This window comes from Helobdella robusta (genome assembly GCF_000326865.2).
Source record: "Helobdella robusta unplaced genomic scaffold HELROscaffold_7, whole genome shotgun sequence".
NCBI classification, from domain to species: Eukaryota; Metazoa; Annelida; class Clitellata; order Rhynchobdellida; family Glossiphoniidae; genus Helobdella; species Helobdella robusta.
In genome coordinates this window covers 4,604,629-4,626,763 of record NW_008705398.1, presented here as the reverse complement: position 1 = coordinate 4,626,763, position 22,135 = coordinate 4,604,629, and the positions used below count along the sequence as shown (strand labels likewise).

General features: G+C 32.2%; 4 protein-coding genes across 4 annotated transcripts; all 4 read right to left on the bottom strand.

Annotated features, from left to right (window-relative positions):
- Positions 1 to 1,067: 1,067 nt before the first annotated feature.
- Positions 1,068 to 7,555, bottom strand: HELRODRAFT_165120 (hypothetical protein; the record flags this gene model as incomplete). The annotated part of the gene is made up of 5 exons (XM_009031001.1): positions 1,068 to 1,151; positions 4,577 to 4,651; positions 5,720 to 5,722; positions 7,298 to 7,358; positions 7,458 to 7,555. The coding sequence occupies 5 exons, from the start codon at positions 7,553 to 7,555 to the stop codon at positions 1,068 to 1,070; spliced, it is 321 nt and encodes a 106-aa protein (XP_009029249.1).
- Positions 7,556 to 11,167: 3,612 nt separating this feature from the next.
- HELRODRAFT_69578 (hypothetical protein) lies at positions 11,168 to 17,871 on the bottom strand (the record flags this gene model as incomplete). The annotated part of the gene is made up of 13 exons (XM_009030594.1): positions 11,168 to 11,272; positions 11,404 to 11,494; positions 12,399 to 12,464; positions 12,719 to 12,946; positions 14,172 to 14,326; positions 14,557 to 14,626; positions 14,862 to 14,947; positions 15,448 to 15,484; positions 15,616 to 15,713; positions 15,835 to 15,911; positions 16,048 to 16,127; positions 17,201 to 17,421; positions 17,668 to 17,871. The coding sequence occupies 13 exons, from the start codon at positions 17,869 to 17,871 to the stop codon at positions 11,168 to 11,170; spliced, it is 1,518 nt and encodes a 505-aa protein (XP_009028842.1).
- Positions 17,872 to 19,565: 1,694 nt separating this feature from the next.
- On the bottom strand, positions 19,566 to 21,282 carry HELRODRAFT_96116 (hypothetical protein). Its single transcript, XM_009031000.1, has 4 exons — positions 21,133 to 21,282; positions 20,809 to 21,011; positions 20,521 to 20,699; positions 19,566 to 20,128 (listed from the first exon to the last, which is right to left on the bottom strand). Exons 1-4 carry the CDS (start codon positions 21,271 to 21,273, stop codon positions 19,863 to 19,865), a joined length of 789 nt encoding a protein of 262 aa, XP_009029248.1. The 5' UTR covers positions 21,274 to 21,282; the 3' UTR covers positions 19,566 to 19,862.
- Positions 21,283 to 21,384: 102 nt separating this feature from the next.
- On the bottom strand, positions 21,385 to 21,694 carry HELRODRAFT_148466 (hypothetical protein; the record flags this gene model as incomplete). The annotated part of the gene is made up of 2 exons (XM_009030999.1): positions 21,385 to 21,504; positions 21,617 to 21,694. Coding segments are annotated over 2 exons (198 nt in total), but the record flags the coding sequence as incomplete, so codon positions are not given.
- Positions 21,695 to 22,135: the final 441 nt, after the last annotated feature.

The following is a 22,135-nucleotide window of genomic DNA, read 5'->3' as shown; positions in this document are numbered from 1 at the left end:
CAGCTAAAATGCTTATTTAACATTCCAATTTCAAACTGAATCGGTGTGCAGTCGGCATTTTTTCTTTGTTGTTTCATTACAATCGTAATCATCGTCGATACCGCATTTAAACTAATTAAAATGTCGGCAAACGAAAGTTTTCTTTTATGTGTTTTGTAAAATCATAATCGTCAGCGATATCGCAACGAAATAAAATTCAATAAGTAATCGACGATGGTTTTCAAGGCTTGCAAATTAACATCAACAAAGCAGAGTGCATGGTTATCAGTAAAAGCAAAACCGCCCCGACCTGCTCCAAAGTCATTAATAGTAAAAAGGTGAAACATGTCAACAGCTTCAATTATCTCGGAAGTCTGATTACCTCAGGTTGTAAATGTGATATGGATACCAAAAGAAGGATAACTATGGCGAAGGATGCTTATTCTAAAATGAAAAACATCCTCACCAACATTAAAATCAGATTATTAACAAAATTAAAACTGATAGGGTGTTACATTTTTCCTTTGCTAGCCTACGGTTTTGAGTCCTGGACAATTTCTAAAGAAATGGAAAAAAGGATTAATGCTGCTGAGATGTGGTTTTTGAGAAAAATTATGAAAATTAGTTGCACCTCTCATACTCTGAATGAAGATGTATTAAGACAGTCCGGTTATGAAAAAAGGAAATTACTACAGATAATCCGACGGATGTAGTTAAAGTCACATTATGCGGAAGTAAAGAATGGAAACTCTAACAGCTACTGGGAAGATTGCAAGGAAAAGAGATCGCGGACAACAACGAATAACAATTAACGTTCGTGAAGTCCTTGTGTTTTTTGCTGAATATCACCACATATTTCAGCTACTACAAAGTGTTAAAGATCGGGTTTTGTGGAAGTCGATGGTCGCCAATATCCTGAAAGGATACGGCACGAGAAAGATATAGAAATAGTTGACATGAGAAATTTTCTTTGATGTGTTTTGATCGAATCATCATTATCACTGGCATCTCAAAGTATTAGAAAAAATAGTTTTATTGAAGTATTTGTGTTAGAAACATCAAAGAAATGGGCGTTTGTGTGTGCCTGTTTATTTTACATTCTCGAGTGCGGGACATAGGGGCAAAATTGGATACTGTTCGCCCAAATCGGTACTGTTGGCGATTATGCCAAACTAATGAAGTGATTAACAGAATTAACAATAATACATTAAGATAATGTATCAAATCAAACAAACAAAAAATCGTCTTGCCCAATAAATCAATCAAAAATCTATTTTTCATCTTTAACCACTGGTTAGATTGATAAAAAAATGTTAAATCTGAACTTGTTTATACTATTATTTGTAGACAAAACGTTTCTGTGATATTCAGTGAGCTACCCATAGATATACATAACTACTAATAACACGGGAGTCACCGAAACTATGGTTTGGTTACCCATCCAGAAAGACAACACTATTAATATATTAGTCGTAACCATATGTATTCCACATATATGATTGTAATTAATTCGTATGAGCCATAATCTTTCAATAAACCTTCTTATGATAAAGACAAGAAACTAAAAGTTTCATTGACCTCAATAAAAATAATTGTCAAACGACAATTTTGATTTATTAATAACGTTATTTGTAAGAAAAACAATAAAAAATTTATTAAATGCTTGACGAGACAGTAAGCCATACAAAACGTGACCATGGTCCAATTACCGCAGTAAGTTAACCTATTACTATGGATATGTAATATCCATGCCTATTATATCCATGCCTATTACTAAGTAGGCACTTTCGTGCGAAGACAGAAAACACAATTTATTTTTAAATTAACAAATTGTAAAATAATTAATTTTTTTAATAGTATTGTTCCTACCAAAATTCTATATTGCTTGCAAGCCATTTAGACAATATATGATATATAATAAATTGTCAAAAATCTCAGGTTTGCAGACGATATAGACCTTCTAGCTTCTAGTGAAGAAGGTCTACAGAAACTAATTGAACTAACACATGTTGGTGAAAAAGATCATGGGTTGCATATCAACAAAAACAAAACGAAGGTGATGATTACGAGAAATGGCAGAAACAATGTGGAATTTCAGATAGAATAAGAAAAACTCGAACAAGTAGACCGGTTTGTGTATCTTGGCAGTCTTATAACCTGTGACAACAACTGCACCAAAGAAATTGACAGAAGGATAGCAATAGCCCATGGAATGTTCGCCTCATTGAAGGAAATATGGAAAAATGGAAATATATCTATAAAAACAAAGTTGAGAATGATAGAATCTTGCGTTTTTCCGAGCTTGCTCTATGCATGTGAGACATGGACAATAAAGAAAAGAGACAAAGACAGATTGGAAGCATTTCAGATGAAGTATTACCGAAATTTGTTGGGAATCAGTTGGAGGCAGAAAGTAAAAAATGAAACCATCAGAAATCAACTTGGAAGACAGAAAAGTGTATATGATAAAGTCAAAGAAAGAAAATTGGGATTTTTTTGACACATTTGTAGAATGAGAGAAAACAGATTGATTAAGATGGTAAAAATGAGGAAAAGAGATTGGAAGAAAAAAATTGGTAGACCTGCAAAGAAATGGATAGATGACATTACTGTATGGACTGGTGTTGGTATTCTGAATTCAATAAAACTGGCTAAGGTTTTTGGAAAGAAAAAAAGAAAAAATAAAAGTAAAAAGCATGCTTAGATGTACACCATCGGCCTCGGCTGTCCCCCGATGGACAAAGGAGGATCATTGATTGATTGAACTAATAAATTAGGCCGGCCCGATTGATATTGCGAATTAACTTTTAGTTTTTTTTCCATCTTATTTATTATTTTTTAGTTTTATTATTTTTTAGTTTTTTTTCCGACTTATTATTTTACAAAAATCTGTCCCTAAATCTGCATTATAAAAAATGTACTAATTTTGAGTTGTTAATCATTTGTGTGTTTTTAATTTACTCATCGATTTCAATTGTTTTATTATGTGTGAATGGGAAGTTTAATTAAATTTTAACTTTTATTTATGTTAATTAAGGGTTAATTTTAAATTAAAATTAATAAGGAATAATTGGCAAACGTATGCCTACCAATCTTAAAATAGTGGTCAAAGTATATTTTTGCCCGCCAACGTTAAATATACATAACGGTAGACTTTCGTGCCTATTGCACATAATGCATTGAAGTATTAGAATTAGATAGAGTATACTTTCCTGCCTACCATGCATAACCATCATTACTTTTTATTTAATTTAATTTGATAAATCCTAACCAAAACCCTGACCCATTTTACGTTTTATTAATCTGTATAACTTTTAAAGTGCATATTTTCATTATTAATTTAAGTTTATTTTTTTCAAGTTTATCTCATAAAATTAATTGCATGCATAGTCAGAAAAGCATACTTTTGAGTTTTGCCAAATAATTAATAGTTATAATTATTATAACTTATAATAATTTTATAAAGTGCTTTTATTTCTTTTAGATAGAGATCTATTCTATTCTGTTAGTTAGATAGTCTATCTACTCAATTGCAATTTTGTTTATTCCATAGATAAATTAGATTAGTAATTAATTAGTTAATTAATTAATTAGGCCAATTATTAATATATTATGTATCTCTGAAGTATAAATATAAAAGTGCTATTAAAAACAAAATCCAATAAATCACATATTGCTATTAAAAACAACAAAATCCATGCTATTAAACCAACAAAATCCAATAAATCACAAAAACTTCCAGACAACATGATTGCCTGTAATAAATTTTAAATTTCATACATAATCATAACATGTAGCATCACAAGGACACAATCAAAATGTTAATGAGCTGAGGTGAGAGTGTGAGTAAATCAAAGAGCTGTAATTATTTTCAAAAGAACTTTTAGTTCTTAAAAATAAATATAAAAAATTTTTAAATTTTTCTAAATCAGACTTCTGAACAATTTTTGTTTTAGATGTTAATTATAAATTAATAAATTGAGTGTTAAAAATCTGTAAAAAAGTTTCTTCATGTTTGTGCCTGTGTAACAAAGCGGGCACTCGTTCTGATGGATAGACTTGATGTAAATCGTAATTAATTACTTTTATTTCTTTAGGAGTTCAATGTTTTTGAACAATGATGGTAAAAGTAATGGTGGTGATGGCAATCGAACACCCAGTGGTAATCCTGCTGATGGAAACATAGACACTTCAAACAGTTTTGCTAGTGCCACAACATTTCTAAACAATTTGCCTCCTGAGAATATATTTGCATCATCATATCAACAAACCGACCATGTCAATAAAATTATGGTTAGTGATGATTGATTAGTGATTAATTGTTGTCACTTATTGTTCCTCTATTTATCTAATGTTTTTTTAAATTATATTCATTTTAAAGCTATTCAATTTCTTGCTGTCCAATAATCAAGCATCCTTTATATTGACATTCATTTTGTTCCTTCCTCTATATTTTAAAAAGCCATTAAAGTGAATAAAAATTAATTGTTTTCAAGTTTGGTACCTCTAATCATGGCCTGCTTAAAAAATATGGTGTCAAAGTTGGATGAAAATTTTCTAACTCAGACTCTTTGATTTAACAATTTCTGACTCGAACTTTGGGTAAAATTTCTGACTCATACTTCCAAACATCAATTAGATAATGTGTATCATGCGGTATGGATGTCACAGCCTTTGTGGCACAAAAGTATAAATATAAGAATGATATGTCAGAACTGCATAATAAGGAACAATAAAAAGATGAATATAAAAATTAAAATTAAATATTTTGTTATTAGATGTTTAGATTTTCAAGATTAAATGCGTTTTTCAATTAGTAAATTCGTGATAGAAAGTTTTACTGTTTTTTGCAGTTTTATTTTTGAAAAATTGTTTTTGTCAATGCTCAATATAACACCTGAACTGTTGTTCTTTTGGGAAGAAAACTGAAAAACTGTTTAAATTTTAACCTACAGTTTTTCGAATTTTAAAATATCAATTAATCACTTATCTTGCATCAAATTTGATGACTCAAACAATCATTTCTGTCATAGGAAAAATAGATTAACTACCGAATGGATAGAATATTGGTTTTGATTTTATTTAGCACCTTTTAAAAACTACAAATGTATTATAATGGTTTGCAAGCAATACTTTCAACAATAAGTATTGGTTTTAGTATCAGCAATATATTTTAAAAACGATATCTGTATTTACAAAATAATTTTAATGTGTTGTTAACATCCCTGATTATCTCTTTCAAATATCTTTTGGCAAAGCACATGTTCCTCGTTTAATTGATTGGTTGATAGTTTTCTCAATATGTTTCGAGTAATTTTGTTTCTAGCTCTGAGAATGTCCATGTAAATGAACTGGTCAATCACCTTGTTCTAATTTTTCAGATTTGACTTGGAATAATGTTTTGTTTTTGTTGATTTGTAATTCATAATTCATATCTCCGTCATCTCTTCTCAACCAGCTTTTGGAAACCATCTGCATTTAAATGCTAGTAGATCAACATGCGGAGATCTTTAATCAATTACACATATCAATGATTTTTGATTTTTTAAATTGCTCATTCCAATATTGTTGTCAACAATTATTGCTGATGTTTGATGACACTTGCTGGAGATTTCTATGTTTGTTAAACAAGACATGAACAATTTCCTACTTTTTTTTATATTATGTGAAAAAATTATGATTAAATGTAATTGCTATTATTTTTATTTCAATTATTATTGTCGTTATCATCATCATCAACCTCCTGATGATGGTGATAAGTATTTTTATTAAAAAAACATTTTGTGTTTTTGTTATTTATGCGGAATCCAAATCAACACCAGTTGTCGGCCGTTCGATGATAGAATATGCCAGACCCGTTTGGTCTCCACTGACGTTCGACTCCTGCTTCAATAGATTGCAACGCACACGAAATGCTGACATACGGGTGACAACTAGGGTTGCACCGGATAGTATTTTTTATATCCGGCCGGAGCCGGATATAGATATAGCCGGATAGTAAAAACTGATATCCGGCCGGAACCGAATATTGACGTATAAATTGAGCGTTTTACTAGGCAACATGAATACATCAAAAACTGCTAAAATTGTTATTGTTTAAACTCTGAAATTTTAAAACTGAAATATTTACGATTTTTACCAAAAATTGTTTTTCAAAAAGTTATTTTATTAAAACTTAATTAAATTTCAAAAATATCAGAATCGGAAATTAGATGTACAAAATAAAAAAGCAAGCAAAAGAAAGCAAATAAAATATTCAAGCAATTATACAGAATGTGGGCGTATCAGTGTTTTCGTTTAAATGTCACGTGTTTGTTGCGTTAATTGGTGGAAACAAAATGTTTGTTCAATCAAATCAAGGGGTCAGAGAAGAGTTTTACATTCACATCATCATTCCTAGTCTTAATTTCGTTCACAAATACACCAATATACGAATGTTGTTGACGCGCGCGCACACTCGTCAATAGAGCATTTAAATTCATATATATTTAACGGGCGGCGCGATAGTGTAATGGCTAAGGTGCCTGGCATTGTTGATGCAGTGTCCGGGTTCGAATGCAAAAAAATATCCCCGCCTATCACATGCAAAAACTGTGTGATGCGTTGATTCACGTGCATTTATGCACCGTGTGTTTGTTGTAATGATAATGCGCCTCAGTCGCTTGCCATGGCGCTATATAAAATGACATTATTATTATTACATGATTACGCTTCAAAGTAGAGTCGTCTTTAGGAGTGAAGTTCTTTATGACCAATTGTGAGGTCTTACAATTATTGTAGAATATTCTTCTGAATTTTGTTTTATTAGTATCATTGATTGGTGTGACATTTCTTTTATGATTTGTTCGAGAACGACTTTGTCTATTTTATGTGCGGTTGACATATGATTTATGTTTTATATATATATATATATATATATATATATATAAATTATAAGAATGAATACATATATATATATACTATACAATTTTCATTCAATTCTATCGCTATAGTATTATTTATTAATTTTAATTTCTCTATCTTTCTAATAATAAATTGTAATTTATGTACCCAATGGTAAACTCTACAAACAAATTGACGGCATAGCAATGGTTTCGCCTCTAGGAGTATTGTTCACCAATTTTTATATGGGTCATCTAGAATATTTAGCATTTTAAAATAATCCAAATTTGAAACCTGATATTTATACTCGACACGTAGATGACATTTTTATTACATATAAGAATTTTGAATTAGTTCAACAATTATTAAACTTCTTCAATATTTCAAAACTAAAATTTACGCATGAACTCTCAACTGAAAAAAGTGGCGAACTGACTCCAACCACGCCTGAGTCTTTAGGCAAATGTTTGAAGCAGAGCAACAACAACTCCAGTTGTCTAAGGAAAATTTTTTGACGTATTATTTTTTATTGTTAAATCTTTTGAAAAACGCCAGCAGTTTTCATTTTTTGCTCTTTGCTTATAAACAATTCTAACTGATTGACTGATGTGATGAAACAAATTTTGAAGATTTCCAGTTCAAGGAGGCAGCTGAAAAGAGTATCATTTCTTGGGACCTCTAGACTCGTTGGCATGCTTATAGGTTCCTTCTTAACCTTCGTTGCTGAATGATTATTAAAAATATAATGAAGAAGTTAATATTGAATTTCAAAAGTTCAACGCAAACAAAAAGAGGGTTTGTTCAAGGCTGTGACGTCTCATAATGCTGAACATGGTAATTGTTTCCTCATTGTCATCAATTTTGGTGTTATCAATTACATTTACATTCTTCAAAGCAGATTAATGACTGCTTTTATATAGCAAATTGTAGTTAGTTACATAGATCAAATAGATACATATACGACTTTTTATTTTAAACAACTCCACTTTACTAAAACCTTGACTTAACTTAAATGACTGATTCAGTTTTTAATTCTTCTCTGACTGTTTGAATACATGGAATTTAAAGTGGAAAGAATACTTAACGATGGCCTGAGTCCAAACTGCATAGATGAACAAAAAAGGACCCCACTACACATTGCTAGTGCATCAGGGAATGAAGCCATAGGTTAATTTTGGTGATTACATTTCATGGTGATGAAATATTTGGATAACGTGATAATGAAAACAGGATGTCGTGATGACAAGATGTCGTGATGATGTTGCTGGTGAAAATATGATGATGCTGGTAGCTTTAATAGAAACAAATTAACTTCAAATTTTTATTGGCGATTTCATTTTAAAGATCGAATTCCAAAAACTTCTCATTCTTTCAAATCTATTTTTAACAACCAATCTCTACATAAACCTTGAAATCTTTTGAATATTTTGCACTAATGAATTTCTATGAATCTTAAACGAAGAGAATTTTCTACAGTGGTCCGACAAATGTTATGAATACATTTCATTTAATTATTCCAACATGATTGATTAATTAGTTAGAATGTTATTGAAGTACGGAGCCAGTGTGAACATGAGAGATGTCATCGGGAACACACCTCTCCATCTTGGTTCTCCATTTATTTTCTTCAACACATTTTTTTAATTAGTTGTTGTTCATGTTTTCATTCGGAACATCGATTTTTGAAACTTTCATAAAATCGTTCAATTGTTTATTCATTCATTTAAACATTCGACTGTTCCTTTGTATGAATCGTTGTTTAATTACAATGTCCACATTTCAACAAATTCGACGAAACAGCCACATGCAGTCGCAACTTGGCCATCATCACAATGCTGCTCCAGAACGGTGAGCTTCGTTAAACAGTGTTGTTTATAATTCTGAGATCATTTCGTTTTTTTTTGAACATTTATGTTGAAGTTTTTTTTTGCATTAAAATCATTTCTGACGACAACAAACAGTTCAGTCCAATTGAATGCATGTATTAACCATTATATTTATTTTTGCATCCTATATGTGTGGAATTGCTATATCACAAGCCCAAATTAATGTATCATTTAGTTCCTTGCGCAATTATCTCAACTTACCACATGGAATCAGGGCTTTGGAGCAAGCACTTTTTCGAGTTGCACCGCTCCAGCATAAAATATTTCGCTCCGCTCCGTGCTCCTAGGCGGGAGTGTGTTTTGAAGCCAGTTAACAAAAAAAAAGTTTTTTATTGTTTTGTACAGTTAAATTGATGAAAGGAAACAGTTGCCATGATAGATTCTAGATATCATAACAATCTATTTGAATTGAATTAAAAAATATTAAATTTCATAAATTAATATTTTTATTATTTTTCAATCTAATTTTTTGGTAATTGGAGCACAGAACACTCAAAATTTTTGGACTCCGCTCACGCTCCGACTAAAATATCGTTGCTCCGATTGAGCCAGCTCCGCTCCAAAGACCTGCAATAGAATACTTGGATTAACGAGCTATTAGTAGTAAACGATTTTTAAAATCTCACCAACTTCTGAATAAGATTGTTCAATTTTGAACATGGCAGACATAAATATATACCAATCTGACCAACAAAGTTTGAGTTGAAATTCTGAAATAACAAAACAAAATATTTAGGTGCTGATACAAAAGTGGTGGACCACAAGGGCATGAGTCCCATGGAGCTTTCTGTTGCCATGTTGAGGATGCTCAGAAAATGCCACATGTACACAGCACAACATTTGAAAGACAAACTGTTAATTGTTAGTGATGCTGTTTATCTCTTTGTCATCAGCTGCTTGTTGTCCCTTCTTTTTCTGTCTGTGCAGTTATTATCATATAAATTACTTGCTGGTGAGTCATCCAACTTGATGATCACACAATAATGACTAATAATCTGAAATTAGTTTAATAGTCTAAAAAAACACCATTGACTCTAACATAAGATCCTATCCTTTAGGTAATCTTTTTCAAGTCTACCGTATCAGTTTAAGCCTAATCCTATCTGTTTATTTAATAGCCTTGTTAAAAAATTTTTAAATCAGTATATATAACGCTCACTTCATTCCCGCAATCAACTGTTTCACTTTAGTCATCTATGTACTCCAGCAACTGAGATGTTGCTGAAATTTATGGTACAAGTCTACCCCATCACCTCTAACCTAGCCATTTATTACAAAAAAGTGCTGAAGTTTTTTCTGACTTATTTTCGTTTTAAACACCAGTCAAAATAGGTTTAAAACTAAATAGGTTTAAAACTGTACAAAAATCTCAGTTATAGTAGATCTTTAAAACACATAAAATAAAAAGCAACATTTTAAACGTTTTTTTATTACGACGAACTGAAAGCTGCTGTTTATTAATTGTGTAGTACGTGCAAGCACTGCATCTTACGCAAAAGGGGTGGGTATACAATGGTCTGATCGGGTCATCGCGCAACGACCTCGACGCGAGACAGTCCTTTTACCATTCCAGCTAATCGCATGATTATAATACAAATATGAAATACAATCTGGTGAGCGTTTTATCATTACGTCATCACGCTGCCTGCCCATTTATGATGAATATGACAAGATAATGTGAATGAATGAATGACGATGAACCAGGTGATGAATTTGATGGAAAAGTACACCAAAGAACACAGCTCACAGCTCATCGACCAGCTAAATAATCTCACGTTGAAGTTGGATTCGAGTGAAACAAAGGAAGAAATTGATGGCATCAACGACCTTCTCACCAAACTTGCTAACTTGGAGCTAGAGAAAAATGGCGAACAATCAAATAAAGAAAGTTAACGACACAGTGAAGTTGTTCGTAGGTGATTGCTTAGCAAAAAACAGGACAGGATCTGATCGACCAATGTTTCCAGTCATTTGTGTGTTTTTGCATTAAATCGGAACAGTATTTTAACTATTTCTGTTTCGTTGTGTTATTTCTGACAGTTTTCATTAATACCAGTACCGTAAACTCTTGCAAGCATTGACATTTGTATACGTAATATGTACGATGTACCAATAGTGATAAATACATTGAAGTATTTTAATTTGTACAATGAAAAAATTTTTGGTTTTCATTTATTATCAATATTGATATTGCGCAAAAAATGTTTTATTGTGAATATACAAAGAATAGTCAAAACGGTTGTCGGATTCCTGCTTCTTTTCTACATTTTCCATCTGAAATGGTGAAGTTAATAAAATATAATTTATCTGTCAACAATGCTGTCGGGTTTGAATTGAAAAATTTTCATCGTCACCATCATTCGTCATTACTATTACATGTTCTACTTTGTTAGCAGCATCATTATCGTTACACCACTCAGCTACAACGACGTCGTCATCATCATCATGACTAACACTTTGAGCACTTTGTCCTTCCCGCCGCTGACGACTCTCTGTCCATCAGGACTCCAATCCAGTGCGTACACCTAAGTGTTCATCATCACACCTCATCAATCTAACACTCGACAGTATTATTATTATCATCACCACCACCCATCATTATCACCGACATCCTACATCACCATATCACCAAACATGGGTAGGAATGTTCTATCACCTGATCGGCATGTCCGGGCAGGTCGTACAGGAGCTTGCCTTTGCTGTCCCACACCTTCAATGTCGAGTCAGCACTGGCACTGCATAGCATCCTGTTGCAAATCATGTTCGTAATTAGTGATGGCAAGATTTTCAAAAACTCGAGTCGATTTTAATTGTACAGCAATTCGATTTCGATATTTTTAAACAACTTTGGCGCGGTAGGTTTTTCCAAGTTAATGTTACCAACGTTTGAAATCAACTCTTTTTTATGCAAAAAACGGTTAGTTAAAGGCGTTTATAAAAAAAAATAGCCCACAATTACTTTTTGATCGGATCCAAAACTTCGTTGCTATAGTGACGTAACATTTTGGTCGTCTGTATATTCTCTATATTAACCAAAAGAAAGTATGGAAATGGAACTGAGCCGCTCTTTTCAGGAATCAATCATTGCTCTCAAAGAATTTGTTTATAAGTGATGGGCCAATAATGCACCACACTTCCCAATAATAACGGAAGTGGTTCGCGAACGTATCTTTCAATTCCTGAGCAGATCTTCTCAATCTGGTTCAATCATAAATGGACGGCGAAATCGACTCAAGTTTGAACATGTGGAACAATTAGTTTTTCCGTCATAACTTAAAATACGTTATTTTGTTTCAAAGCTCATTTTAACTAATCAGCATTTTGATTTAAAAACTGTTTCAATAAAATATTATGTAAGATGCAAATTACTGAGTTGTCTTTTTTTAAAAAATTGTAATGGAATTTTTTTGCCAGAAAAAAATCGAAATCGAATTGATTTTTTAACATCGAAATATCACTAATTATAATGATTCGGGGCCGAAATAATATAAAAGCAATGAGCAGAAGCTATAAAGTTATTATTAATTAAATTAACGAATGATTGTCATTGCTTTGGTTATCTTTTTTTATACAGATATGTGTTATAAAAAAAATGTTATCGAGGGTATTCAGAGTAATAATTAAATTATTATAGAAAGCAGACGACGATACCTGCTATCTGCTGACCAGCACACCTGATACACTTCCTGAATGTGGCCCCTCAATGTTACTATGAACCTGAATTACCATCATCAACATTTTTATTATAATCATGTTAACCGTCAACAGAGAGCGATGACGGAACTCAATTCAACAGAGGCAAGCGTTTATCAACCCAAATTAACAGTGACCTAAAAACATTCATCGCCCTAGAATGCAGGAACCTACAAACATTCCTCACTTCAAAATAAGTGTCCTACGAACAATCACTACCCCAGATTGACAATGACCCACAAACATTCATAACCCCAGAATGACCTTGAAATACTAACGTTCCAGACACACCATTCCAGAGTTTGACTGATTTATCGAAGGATGCACTGGCTAGCAATCTGCCATCTGGTGAGAAAACTGCTTCATTGATGGCCTGTTGGTGGCCAACCATCTTGCACAGAGGTTTCTTGTCTTGTTCAGGTTGCCAAAGAGACATAGTGTGGTCGTCTGAACAGGACACCATCTTCTCGGGACACAATTTCTGTTCACGTTTTGTTAAATTTTTTCTATGAAATTGAAGTTCATGTTAAAATCCATAAATGCGAGTCCTGAAATTGTCATACACCTCACTAAAACAACGCGGCACTAAATCTCAATACACGCACTTAAAATTGTTAATCATCCATCTAGTACTTTTACGTCCCTCGCGTTCCCCATCCACATTTTATAACAGACATATCATATTTGACGTTAGACAGCGCATTTTATGCTGGACGTCATATTTTTTGTTAGTCATCCCTTCCATTTTTCAGTTAAACATTGCAACCACCATTTTGTTGATGCTATGAAACATTTATGGAGTTCCTCTGCCATGCTTTCATATTTTAGTCATTTAAAGTAAAAACCGTTTCAGTTTCATTTTTATGTTTCCATTTACATGCAGTGCAATGTAAAATATCTTCAGAGTAACCTTTCAGCTCGTTTCATTCGCTTAGCTAATTCTGAAATTTCTCTTGTTTTAAAATTTTCATTTAAACTATTTGGCCGTTTAGTTTTATTAAAAAAAATCTAGACATTTTTCTTCTACTCTATATAATTTTTGTTCTACCATCACCTTGAAAAATTCTCCGCGCTCCATCTATACTAAATTTCCACATTGAAATAAAATTCATTTCATCAGCCGTGAAGCGTTCAGCATCGATTTTCCATTTAGAACTTAATACTTTTTTTTATGACCGTAGCTTACTTTAAAGCACAAATCATAAGTTTCGTTTTTTGCAGTTCATCATGCAGAACGATGTGATCCACTTTTTTTAGCACTTGGACGTTGGACTTATATCTCTTTAAAATTATCTTTCATTAATGCATTAACTAAAACTAACGAAATGACAGTTCGTTAAATGGCAAACATAGACCTGATGAATAAAGTTTTAAAAATCATCTCTATATTAAAATGAGAATATTTGAAGACTTGCCACTACAGCTTCATATCTTTTTAGGGCCATTTGTTGTAATGTAGCATCTGTTGGTATTAAAAAATTAAACCTTATTCAAATAAAGACTAAATAAAGGCATTCGTTTAATAATTCAGCCATTCAATTAAGCAAACAGCCAACAAACACGCATCAATCAACAGAAAAGCAATCGCTTCTCCATTTATTGAATATTCCGCATGTAAACATAGATCAATCAAACCAGTTAAATATCAACGAGTTAAATAATCAAGCGTCAACCAATCAAACAACCAATCAGCTACGAATCATCAACCAATCCAACATCAGCCAGCCCAACATCAACAAACCATCTAACTGGGAACTCGAGTCTAATCTATTTCTTTTGTTGGCGTCGGCAGGATCGAATGCTCCTGTTCTCATCACGTAGTCAGTGTTGAGTGCAACATGATTGACCCAATGCCCATGTCCTTCCAGGGTCCTACATAAGGTGCCCTGCATACAAGTAATGCACAGCTGATGTAAGCCGGGTGCACTCGTGTCGGGTGGGCGTGCATATGGTTGTTGCGCGCATATTTAATTTATATATATTGTTATTTATTATTTGTTTTTATTATTGTTATTGATATTAGTTTATTAATATATTGTTGTTGAGCGCATTTATAATTAATTGATAGATTTAATGATTATTCTAATTGATTCATTTATTACATCTTATAACGAACCTTATCAGGTTGCCAGACTTTGATAGTCCTATCCTGTGAGGACGAGTAGATCAAATTTGCACCACTCCACCTAAGCAAGCAATCGACGAGCAAGATAGAAATAAACAAGATATAACATAAAATTATAAAGAACGAGATAAGCTTCCTAAAGAATACTTGCATTCTCCACAAATTATATAATTAGCTAACAATTTAGTTTCTTTCAGTTATTTACGTAATAAGGTTGAGAGTCAGCTTGTGTAAATTTGTGTAAGAAGAAATATGAAGTTTGTATGAAAGCCTATTAAGTCAGTAAGTAGGATGACCTTATACAGGTGACAGATTGTAGGTGGCTAGATAAAATCATCAAACAAGTTCCCAGCACTGTATCCCATATCCGAATTGTGGCATCCTAATTTTAATTAATCAATCAATTGATGTATCAATCAATCTATCAAACAATTGATGTATCAAAAATCAATCTAAAAAAGCAATCGCATATAAGCAAATACCAATCAATAAGACAGACTGTTGAGAAATATCGGGTCATTTGAAGAAATTAAAATTGATGAAAACCAAATCCAATATAGAAATTATCATGCCATGAAATCTTACCCAGTAACTTTAGCAATCCACCCAAACTAAACAGTCATATGAAAAACCTTTAATTTGTTTACGCGAATAATCAGTAACAAATAAAAAACAACAACACAACACATGTTTAGATGACATTTTCCCTGAGAAATATGATGTTTGGATTAGGCAGGTCTAATCCTTGATGAACCAGTAACAAATTAAAAAGTAATAAGTAAATTATACGTAGCAAGCCGGTAGGTAAGCAGCAAGTAATAATAGATACAATAGAATAACAATCACAAAGACATGAGCAAGTGAATAATACAGATGAGGTACTTTGGATGAGCTGGCGAGAATCCTTGACGAACCATCTCTGAAAAAAAATAACATCAGCATTAAAAATTCCCAAGATGGCCCAATACCATCCGTGAACAACAATTGCAAAACTATGACTAAAACTGGACAATAACAACAGTGAGTACAGCAACAACAACAACAACAAACAGATGCAGTGGTTTCCACACAATCGACATGATCCATTTTGAGTGTCCTGACAATGGTCGACCAATCTGTTTGCCTGTTGTTGGATCCCATATCATCACCTGAGGTGCGCGTGGAAAGATATTTATATGGAAAGGTTCTCATCATATTTTCCTCATTACAATCATCACCAACTCTGTAACAATGTCGCACCTAACATCAACAACAAACACCACCACTCACCAAACCATTCTTGCAGCCTGAAGCCAGCTTCCTACCACAAGGTGACCAGGCGACAAACAGGACCCAATGTTTGTGACCTGCAAGATAAAGTGGTAAAAAAAAGTTTTTTATTTTTTGTGGACTTGAAAATTTGACGTTGGATTTTTTAAAATATATTAAATGCATAATGAAATAATATTGCCAATACAATGATAATAACTGTGAACTCCCAACCTTTGCACATAAACTGCGGCGTATCTGTGTTGACATCCCAGAACCTGACAGTCGTATCGCCTGAACTACTTGCTAGATATCTAGAAAAGTACAAAATAATATAGAAATTATGTTCACAAACAATCTGCTGCTGCTGTTGAAGGGACACTGAGACATCAATGAATGAAATCAATCAAGTTGCACGCATTCATTGCAACCCCCCACAAACTCCTTCATACTTAAACAAAATGAGTTAGGATAATTAATGACAGTGTAGTAAACTGCTCAGTCCACACATCATTTCATTGAACTCAGGACAATGTTTAATCATCAGTAGTTTGTGGGTGGGTGCTGTGAAAATAACATTTGAAGAAAAGTCCATAATTATTAATTATCATCATTCATCTTCAATTTAATGGGATCAAAAACTGCATTGGCATCATCATACAAGAGCCTGTCACATAAAAACAACTGCATCTCAGTGTGTCTATCTATTATTATTAATACTTCCATCTTAATTTGTAAAGCAATATACAAGTCAGATGTAGAACACGATCAGCTCCAAGTTTTTAATGATAGTGGAACAGCTGATATATTTGAAAATCTACAGATATTGAGGACAAATTTTGCAAATTTAATAGTTTTTAGGCGTGTTTTTGAGAGTGCAATGGCAAAAAATATTAAAAACAAAGTTGAAGAGGGCCTAAGGTCCACGATGACTTTAAACGACCCTGGAATTGAACACATTTCATTAGAAATATATTTTGAATTAATTAACTTTAAGGCATTAACACAATTCAAAATTAGGAAGGCAAGATGTTTCCTAAAAAGTTGAGAAGGTGAAAGAATTAAAACATGCAAGAATTTAATGAAGAGGTGCATTTTGAAAATTGTTTTAAACATTAAATACCGCCTGACACCTGTTGCCTTCGTTGCAACTTTTTACAAGTGAAATGTGCATGTGTGCATGTGTTTGGTCGATTTCTGTTGCCGACATTAAGCTCCATGATTGATATAAGGAACGTATTTAATAACTGATCATGAAAATGGATGCTGAACTTCCGGCAGTATGATAAATAACTGAGCAGTTGTTTAATAACATAAACATGCATTAGAAGTTGGCAAACATGTTGGAAAGCATAACTTCAACAGATTCCAATCACCACCAACCGACCTGCCGTCGGGACTGCATTGAACATCGAGAATGGCACCAGCATGACCAGGGATGCTACTGGAACATCTCGTCACGGCCAGAACTTTGAAGTTTGCTTGAGGCTGGTAGATGATGTCAAGCACCGACTCACAGTCGATCGTTCTATCATCTTTTATTGTTTCATAGAGACTTGTTGATATTTCTACATTTTTTAGAAAAAATGAATACAGCTGTCTGTCATCCTAAATTTGGCACATAATTTAATTGAATAAAATACAAACGCCACTGAAAAAAAAAGTTATTTAAGAAGTTATTTATTTCAACTATTATTTAAAAATAGTAAACACATTATTTAAAAAATCATCTATTTATTTATTTATTATTTATGAATACAAAATAATAAATGAATCAAAATTATTATCAGATGTTAATGAAATTTCTATAACAATATATATGTAATTAACAAATAATATGCAAGTTATAATTACCTCATTTTTTAATTTTTTACAGATATTTTGTAATTTCTCTACACTTGTGTTCAGTGGTAAGTTGAATGTGCTGCCAAGTGTCTCACCCGCCTCATCTTTCAACTGTATTAACACATCCTTAGTTTCGTCAATGATGTTTACTTTACTAGATATCTCTTCTTTAAATTTAATTTTTCTTTTGGGAGCTGTGTCTGACTTAGCCATTTTGTTTATAAAATAATATTTTCAATTTTCCTAAAAAAAGACCAGCGTCAGTTAAAAAATATAATAAAAAACCTAGATAAGCAAGATCGTTTAACAAAACTTTTCTATCTTTTAATTTAATTTTTTAACAATTTTATTTAATGTTATATATATAACTATCTTATTTTTCAAGAACTTTAATTTTTGTCACTTTCAATTTCTTCAATTTTTTTCAACTGAATGTTTGAAATATTTTTATTGAACATATAGTTTTTTCGATTAACAAATGCTGATAACAACAGCCACAAAATAAGTTTCATGTAGTCTTACGCAGGCAACAAATCACTCATAACGACACGAAAATGAAAAAAAACACGCCACGAACGGCGATAATAAAGACACGAAAACAAATGGTAAGCATAAACAATATAAAAATATTAATCAAAAAATTATCCACCATAGACTTTAAAAAATGGCGAAGAAAAAAAGTTTAGTTAGAAACATCTGGGAAGTTTGGAATAATGAAGACTGATGCACTTTAGACCACCTAATGATATAAACGAGTACCATCAATTTCACCGGGTTACTTCTTAAACAGAAACAAAAATATTATAAAATCATGTGTATGAATATATAAAAGAAAAACAATTAAAAGTAGATGATTGAATAAAAAGTATTTAAAGAAATTACGTAAAATTAACAAGAATGCGATAACGATGATGACTTGATTGGTGAACATTAGAGGAGAAAGAGCGAGTTAATGAAGAATAAATACATGAGATGCAGTTACATCGTTCAATAAGTCGGCTTTTAATCATAAAATAATAATTGCAGTAATATTTATAATTAAAATTGTTATTATTATTATTTATTATAACTTGTTAAGGTATTTAACTCAAAAAACTAGATGTAAGTTAGCGCAGAAACACAACAAAACAGAACGTCACATAAACGTCACAACTTAACATAGCACAACGTAAATAGCGGACTAATTTTCATGATAACAAACTGCACAACAATTAAAAAATTAATAATCATTAAAGCAGAACTGTACATGATTAATTATAAAATGACGATGATAACAGTGAGGATTCTGATGAGGAAGATGACGAGGAAGATGATGCTGATGATGTTAAGCGAAAAGTAAGTACTAAAAGTAAGATCTTGGCGATGAAGCGAGAATAAATTTAAAATATATCATAGGACTGCAGTAGAGAAGTCACCTCTAGGTTCAAAATGTCTGTGAGACAAGAATGAATTTCAAGTGTATGTTACAACAAAATTGTCAAATAAGCAAATAAATAGGGTATGTACGTATAGATTAGTATAAGTCTGTTTAGATAAACACTCACACATACACGTAAATAAATAAATTAAGTAATGTTTATGTGCGTGTGTGCGCGCGTGTTTGCGTTTGAGGGAGACGCTAATGATGATGATAAATATATAAATATGTAAAATAAATAACAATAATAGGTATGATATTACTCAAAACAATAACAATAATGACGATAATAATAATAACAATAATAATAGCAATGGTAACCTTGAATACGCACGCAGATGTGATTTCATTGGGGTGGTATTATTATAGATAATCAAATAACAATTAATGGTTGAATATTTATAAGATTATCATGCAGTTTAACTCCATAATTAAATACCTTGAAAGGTCAAAGGTCTATTGCACTCTTCTTTTGGAAGAGTGCAATAAGAGACCAATTATAATTAATAATTAATTAAGTAATTAATGTAATTAACCTCATCGGTTATTTGTCCTATGCGAAATTGCAATTCAAGTAAATTTCAAATAGGATTTCAAAATATGAATCATAGTTTTATCATAACATAACATTAATAATTGTCACCATATATAACAGTTTATATTTCACTATTGCACTCAATAAAACATTTACTAACTATGTGAATTATACATATATTATATATATATGTATATATACACCGTATATAGAATATATAACATAAAACAATATTTGAGAAAAAGTTAATTTTTACAAAGAGAAACTTTTACTGAGAAATACATGCTTAACAAGTGCCGGTTGAGGTATTTTTGGTTTTGAAGTTTCAAGTTTTTGAAGTAAACGAAGGCAGTGCATACTGATTGATCTGATCTGCGGCAAGGCTCCAAGGATGCGGGATAGGACGGGTGACTCCCTATCTGTGTCCTCGTACGTGTTCTGGATGTGCTCGTAAAGGGTCTCGCACACCTTCCATTGCAGTTTATCGACCAGCTGAGAGTCCTTCAAACCAACTCTATCTATAATTCGGAATCATGTTAAGTTGATCAATACCGGCTATGATTTGATAAGCATTAAAATTCAAGATAAATTTATTAAAAAGGGATAAGGACATGAAAGATAATCTGGTCCGTATATAACGCAAGAAGCAACTGCGAACTTGTCTGTCAAAACATTTGACTCTCGCTCATTTGTTTCGGCATTATATATTTCAGCATGGTCTCTTATTTATCATTTAAGTTTTTAGAGTTAGGAAATAATATTTCAAATTAAAATTTCAAATTACAGTTTTATGCTATTTTAAAAATTAATAAATAGCAAAATTATTAAAATTATTAATTTACTGATAAATGTAAAAACTGTTCTCAAGCGATCGAAAAATAAAAATTAAAAGAAAATTAAAAAATTTTACCTGTGATCAAAATAAGGGCCTCCATGCAGGCAGTGCTTGTGGCATCGAGTGAAAGTTTATTCAGATTCGATGAATATTGAACAATCAAATCCACCCACTCACTGAACTCTTTTGAAAATTTATCTTTCGGTAACAACAGACGTGAGGTTAGTGGGATGAATGACTGTGCGCCTGATAAACTGTGTTAATAAAAAAAAACAGTATAAAATTGTTATTATTACGTTTAATATGTTGTTAATTTGTTTTGTTGCAATTTTTTTTTTTCAAAAATTAATGTCATAATCTAACTTCTTTGCAACCGTGTAGGACAGTAATTCTAGAAATGCAGCATCAAATAAAAGTTTTTTGTCGTCATTCGATACATCAGCAAGTTCAAGAATTTTTTCAGACCATGCTTTCAACGCCTCGTACTGCTGAACAAACCCAGCATAAAAATGTCGAATTATCTCATTTTGGCTACATTCTGTTAAATCCGACGACTCTCTGAATGCCTTTACAAATAAAAACAAACGAAAACGATCATCTTTTATACCTAATTTGAAGGTTATAAAATAAGTGGTTATATTGCTCTGTTCAGAATTAAATAAATAAATATTAAATATGAATATTTACTGTATGTGATTCAGCAGTCCTTCCGTTGTGCGCCTTAACAAGTTCGCTTGCCAGATTAATTTGAGGCAGCTCAAAATGGCCCATCTGAGATAGTCGACCTTTTGAAGGCAGTCTTCCTCTCCTTCCTTTTAGCGAATTCATCCTTACCACTAAAAATTTAAATTTAAAATATTAGTAATTTTTAGAACATAAACAACGAAAAATATTTTTTTCTTAATTACCGATTGAAAAATAATCAATACCTTCTCTTTGCATTCCAACAGCCAAGCATTTTTGGAATCTGCAAAACTGACATCTGTTTCGCCTTCTTTTATCAACAGGACAACATTTCTCTGCTAGACACGAGTATTTAGCTCCTTTTTGTACGGTACGCTGTTTAGACACAATGAACAATAACTCAGTGTTTTATTTATTTCCTAAACTTAAGGTAAATATTTTATTGAAAATAACTTTATGCATGCATGTACAAGATGAGAATGCAAACCTTGAAGAATCCTTTGCATCCCTCACAAGTCCTCACGCCGTAGTGCAAACATATGGCACTATCACCACACACGGAACAAAACTGAGCGTCCTTCGACGTGGTGGACTTTGAAGGAGCTTCAGAAAGAGTTTCAGAAGTTTTACATTTTGGACTAGTTAGAGATGTTGTCGAAGAACTATCGGATGACCCCTCCAAGCTGAACGAGCAACTTTCCGATGCAGAACTATGTAAGTAAATGAATTTCCTATCATATTAATTTTATGCGATTATTATTTTATAAAAGTATATAATTGTATAGTATAAAACAAAGACTAAACATTAATTACCTGTGTTTAATTTCCAATTTTTGACGTGTTCCAGAAAATTCTGTTGGCGAAACAAACGCTTCATCCAGACTACTTTGTCTCATCTTTAAAATCTTTCCCGGAGGTTCCTTACTGACTGAAGGTTTGTAGCGTTGAAGGTCGGACAGAGATCCATGACTTCTGGGTTTATCGGACTTTGCCTCTTCAACTTCGT

What these genes read in the sequence shown, in the direction of transcription:
- HELRODRAFT_96116 (XM_009031000.1), bottom strand. Translation starts at nt 21,273, where the DNA reads ATGAATTCGCTAAAAGGAAGGAGAGGAAGACTGCCTTCAAAAGGTCGA. An exon ending in GGACTGCTGAATCACATACA is followed by an intron (nt 21,012 to 21,132) that starts GTAAATATTCAT and finishes TTATTTGTAAAG; the next exon opens with GCATTCAGAGAGTCGTCGGA. An exon ending in GGCCCTTATTTTGATCACAG is followed by an intron (nt 20,129 to 20,520) that starts GTAAAATTTTTT and finishes TCCGAATTATAG; the next exon opens with ATAGAGTTGGTTTGAAGGAC.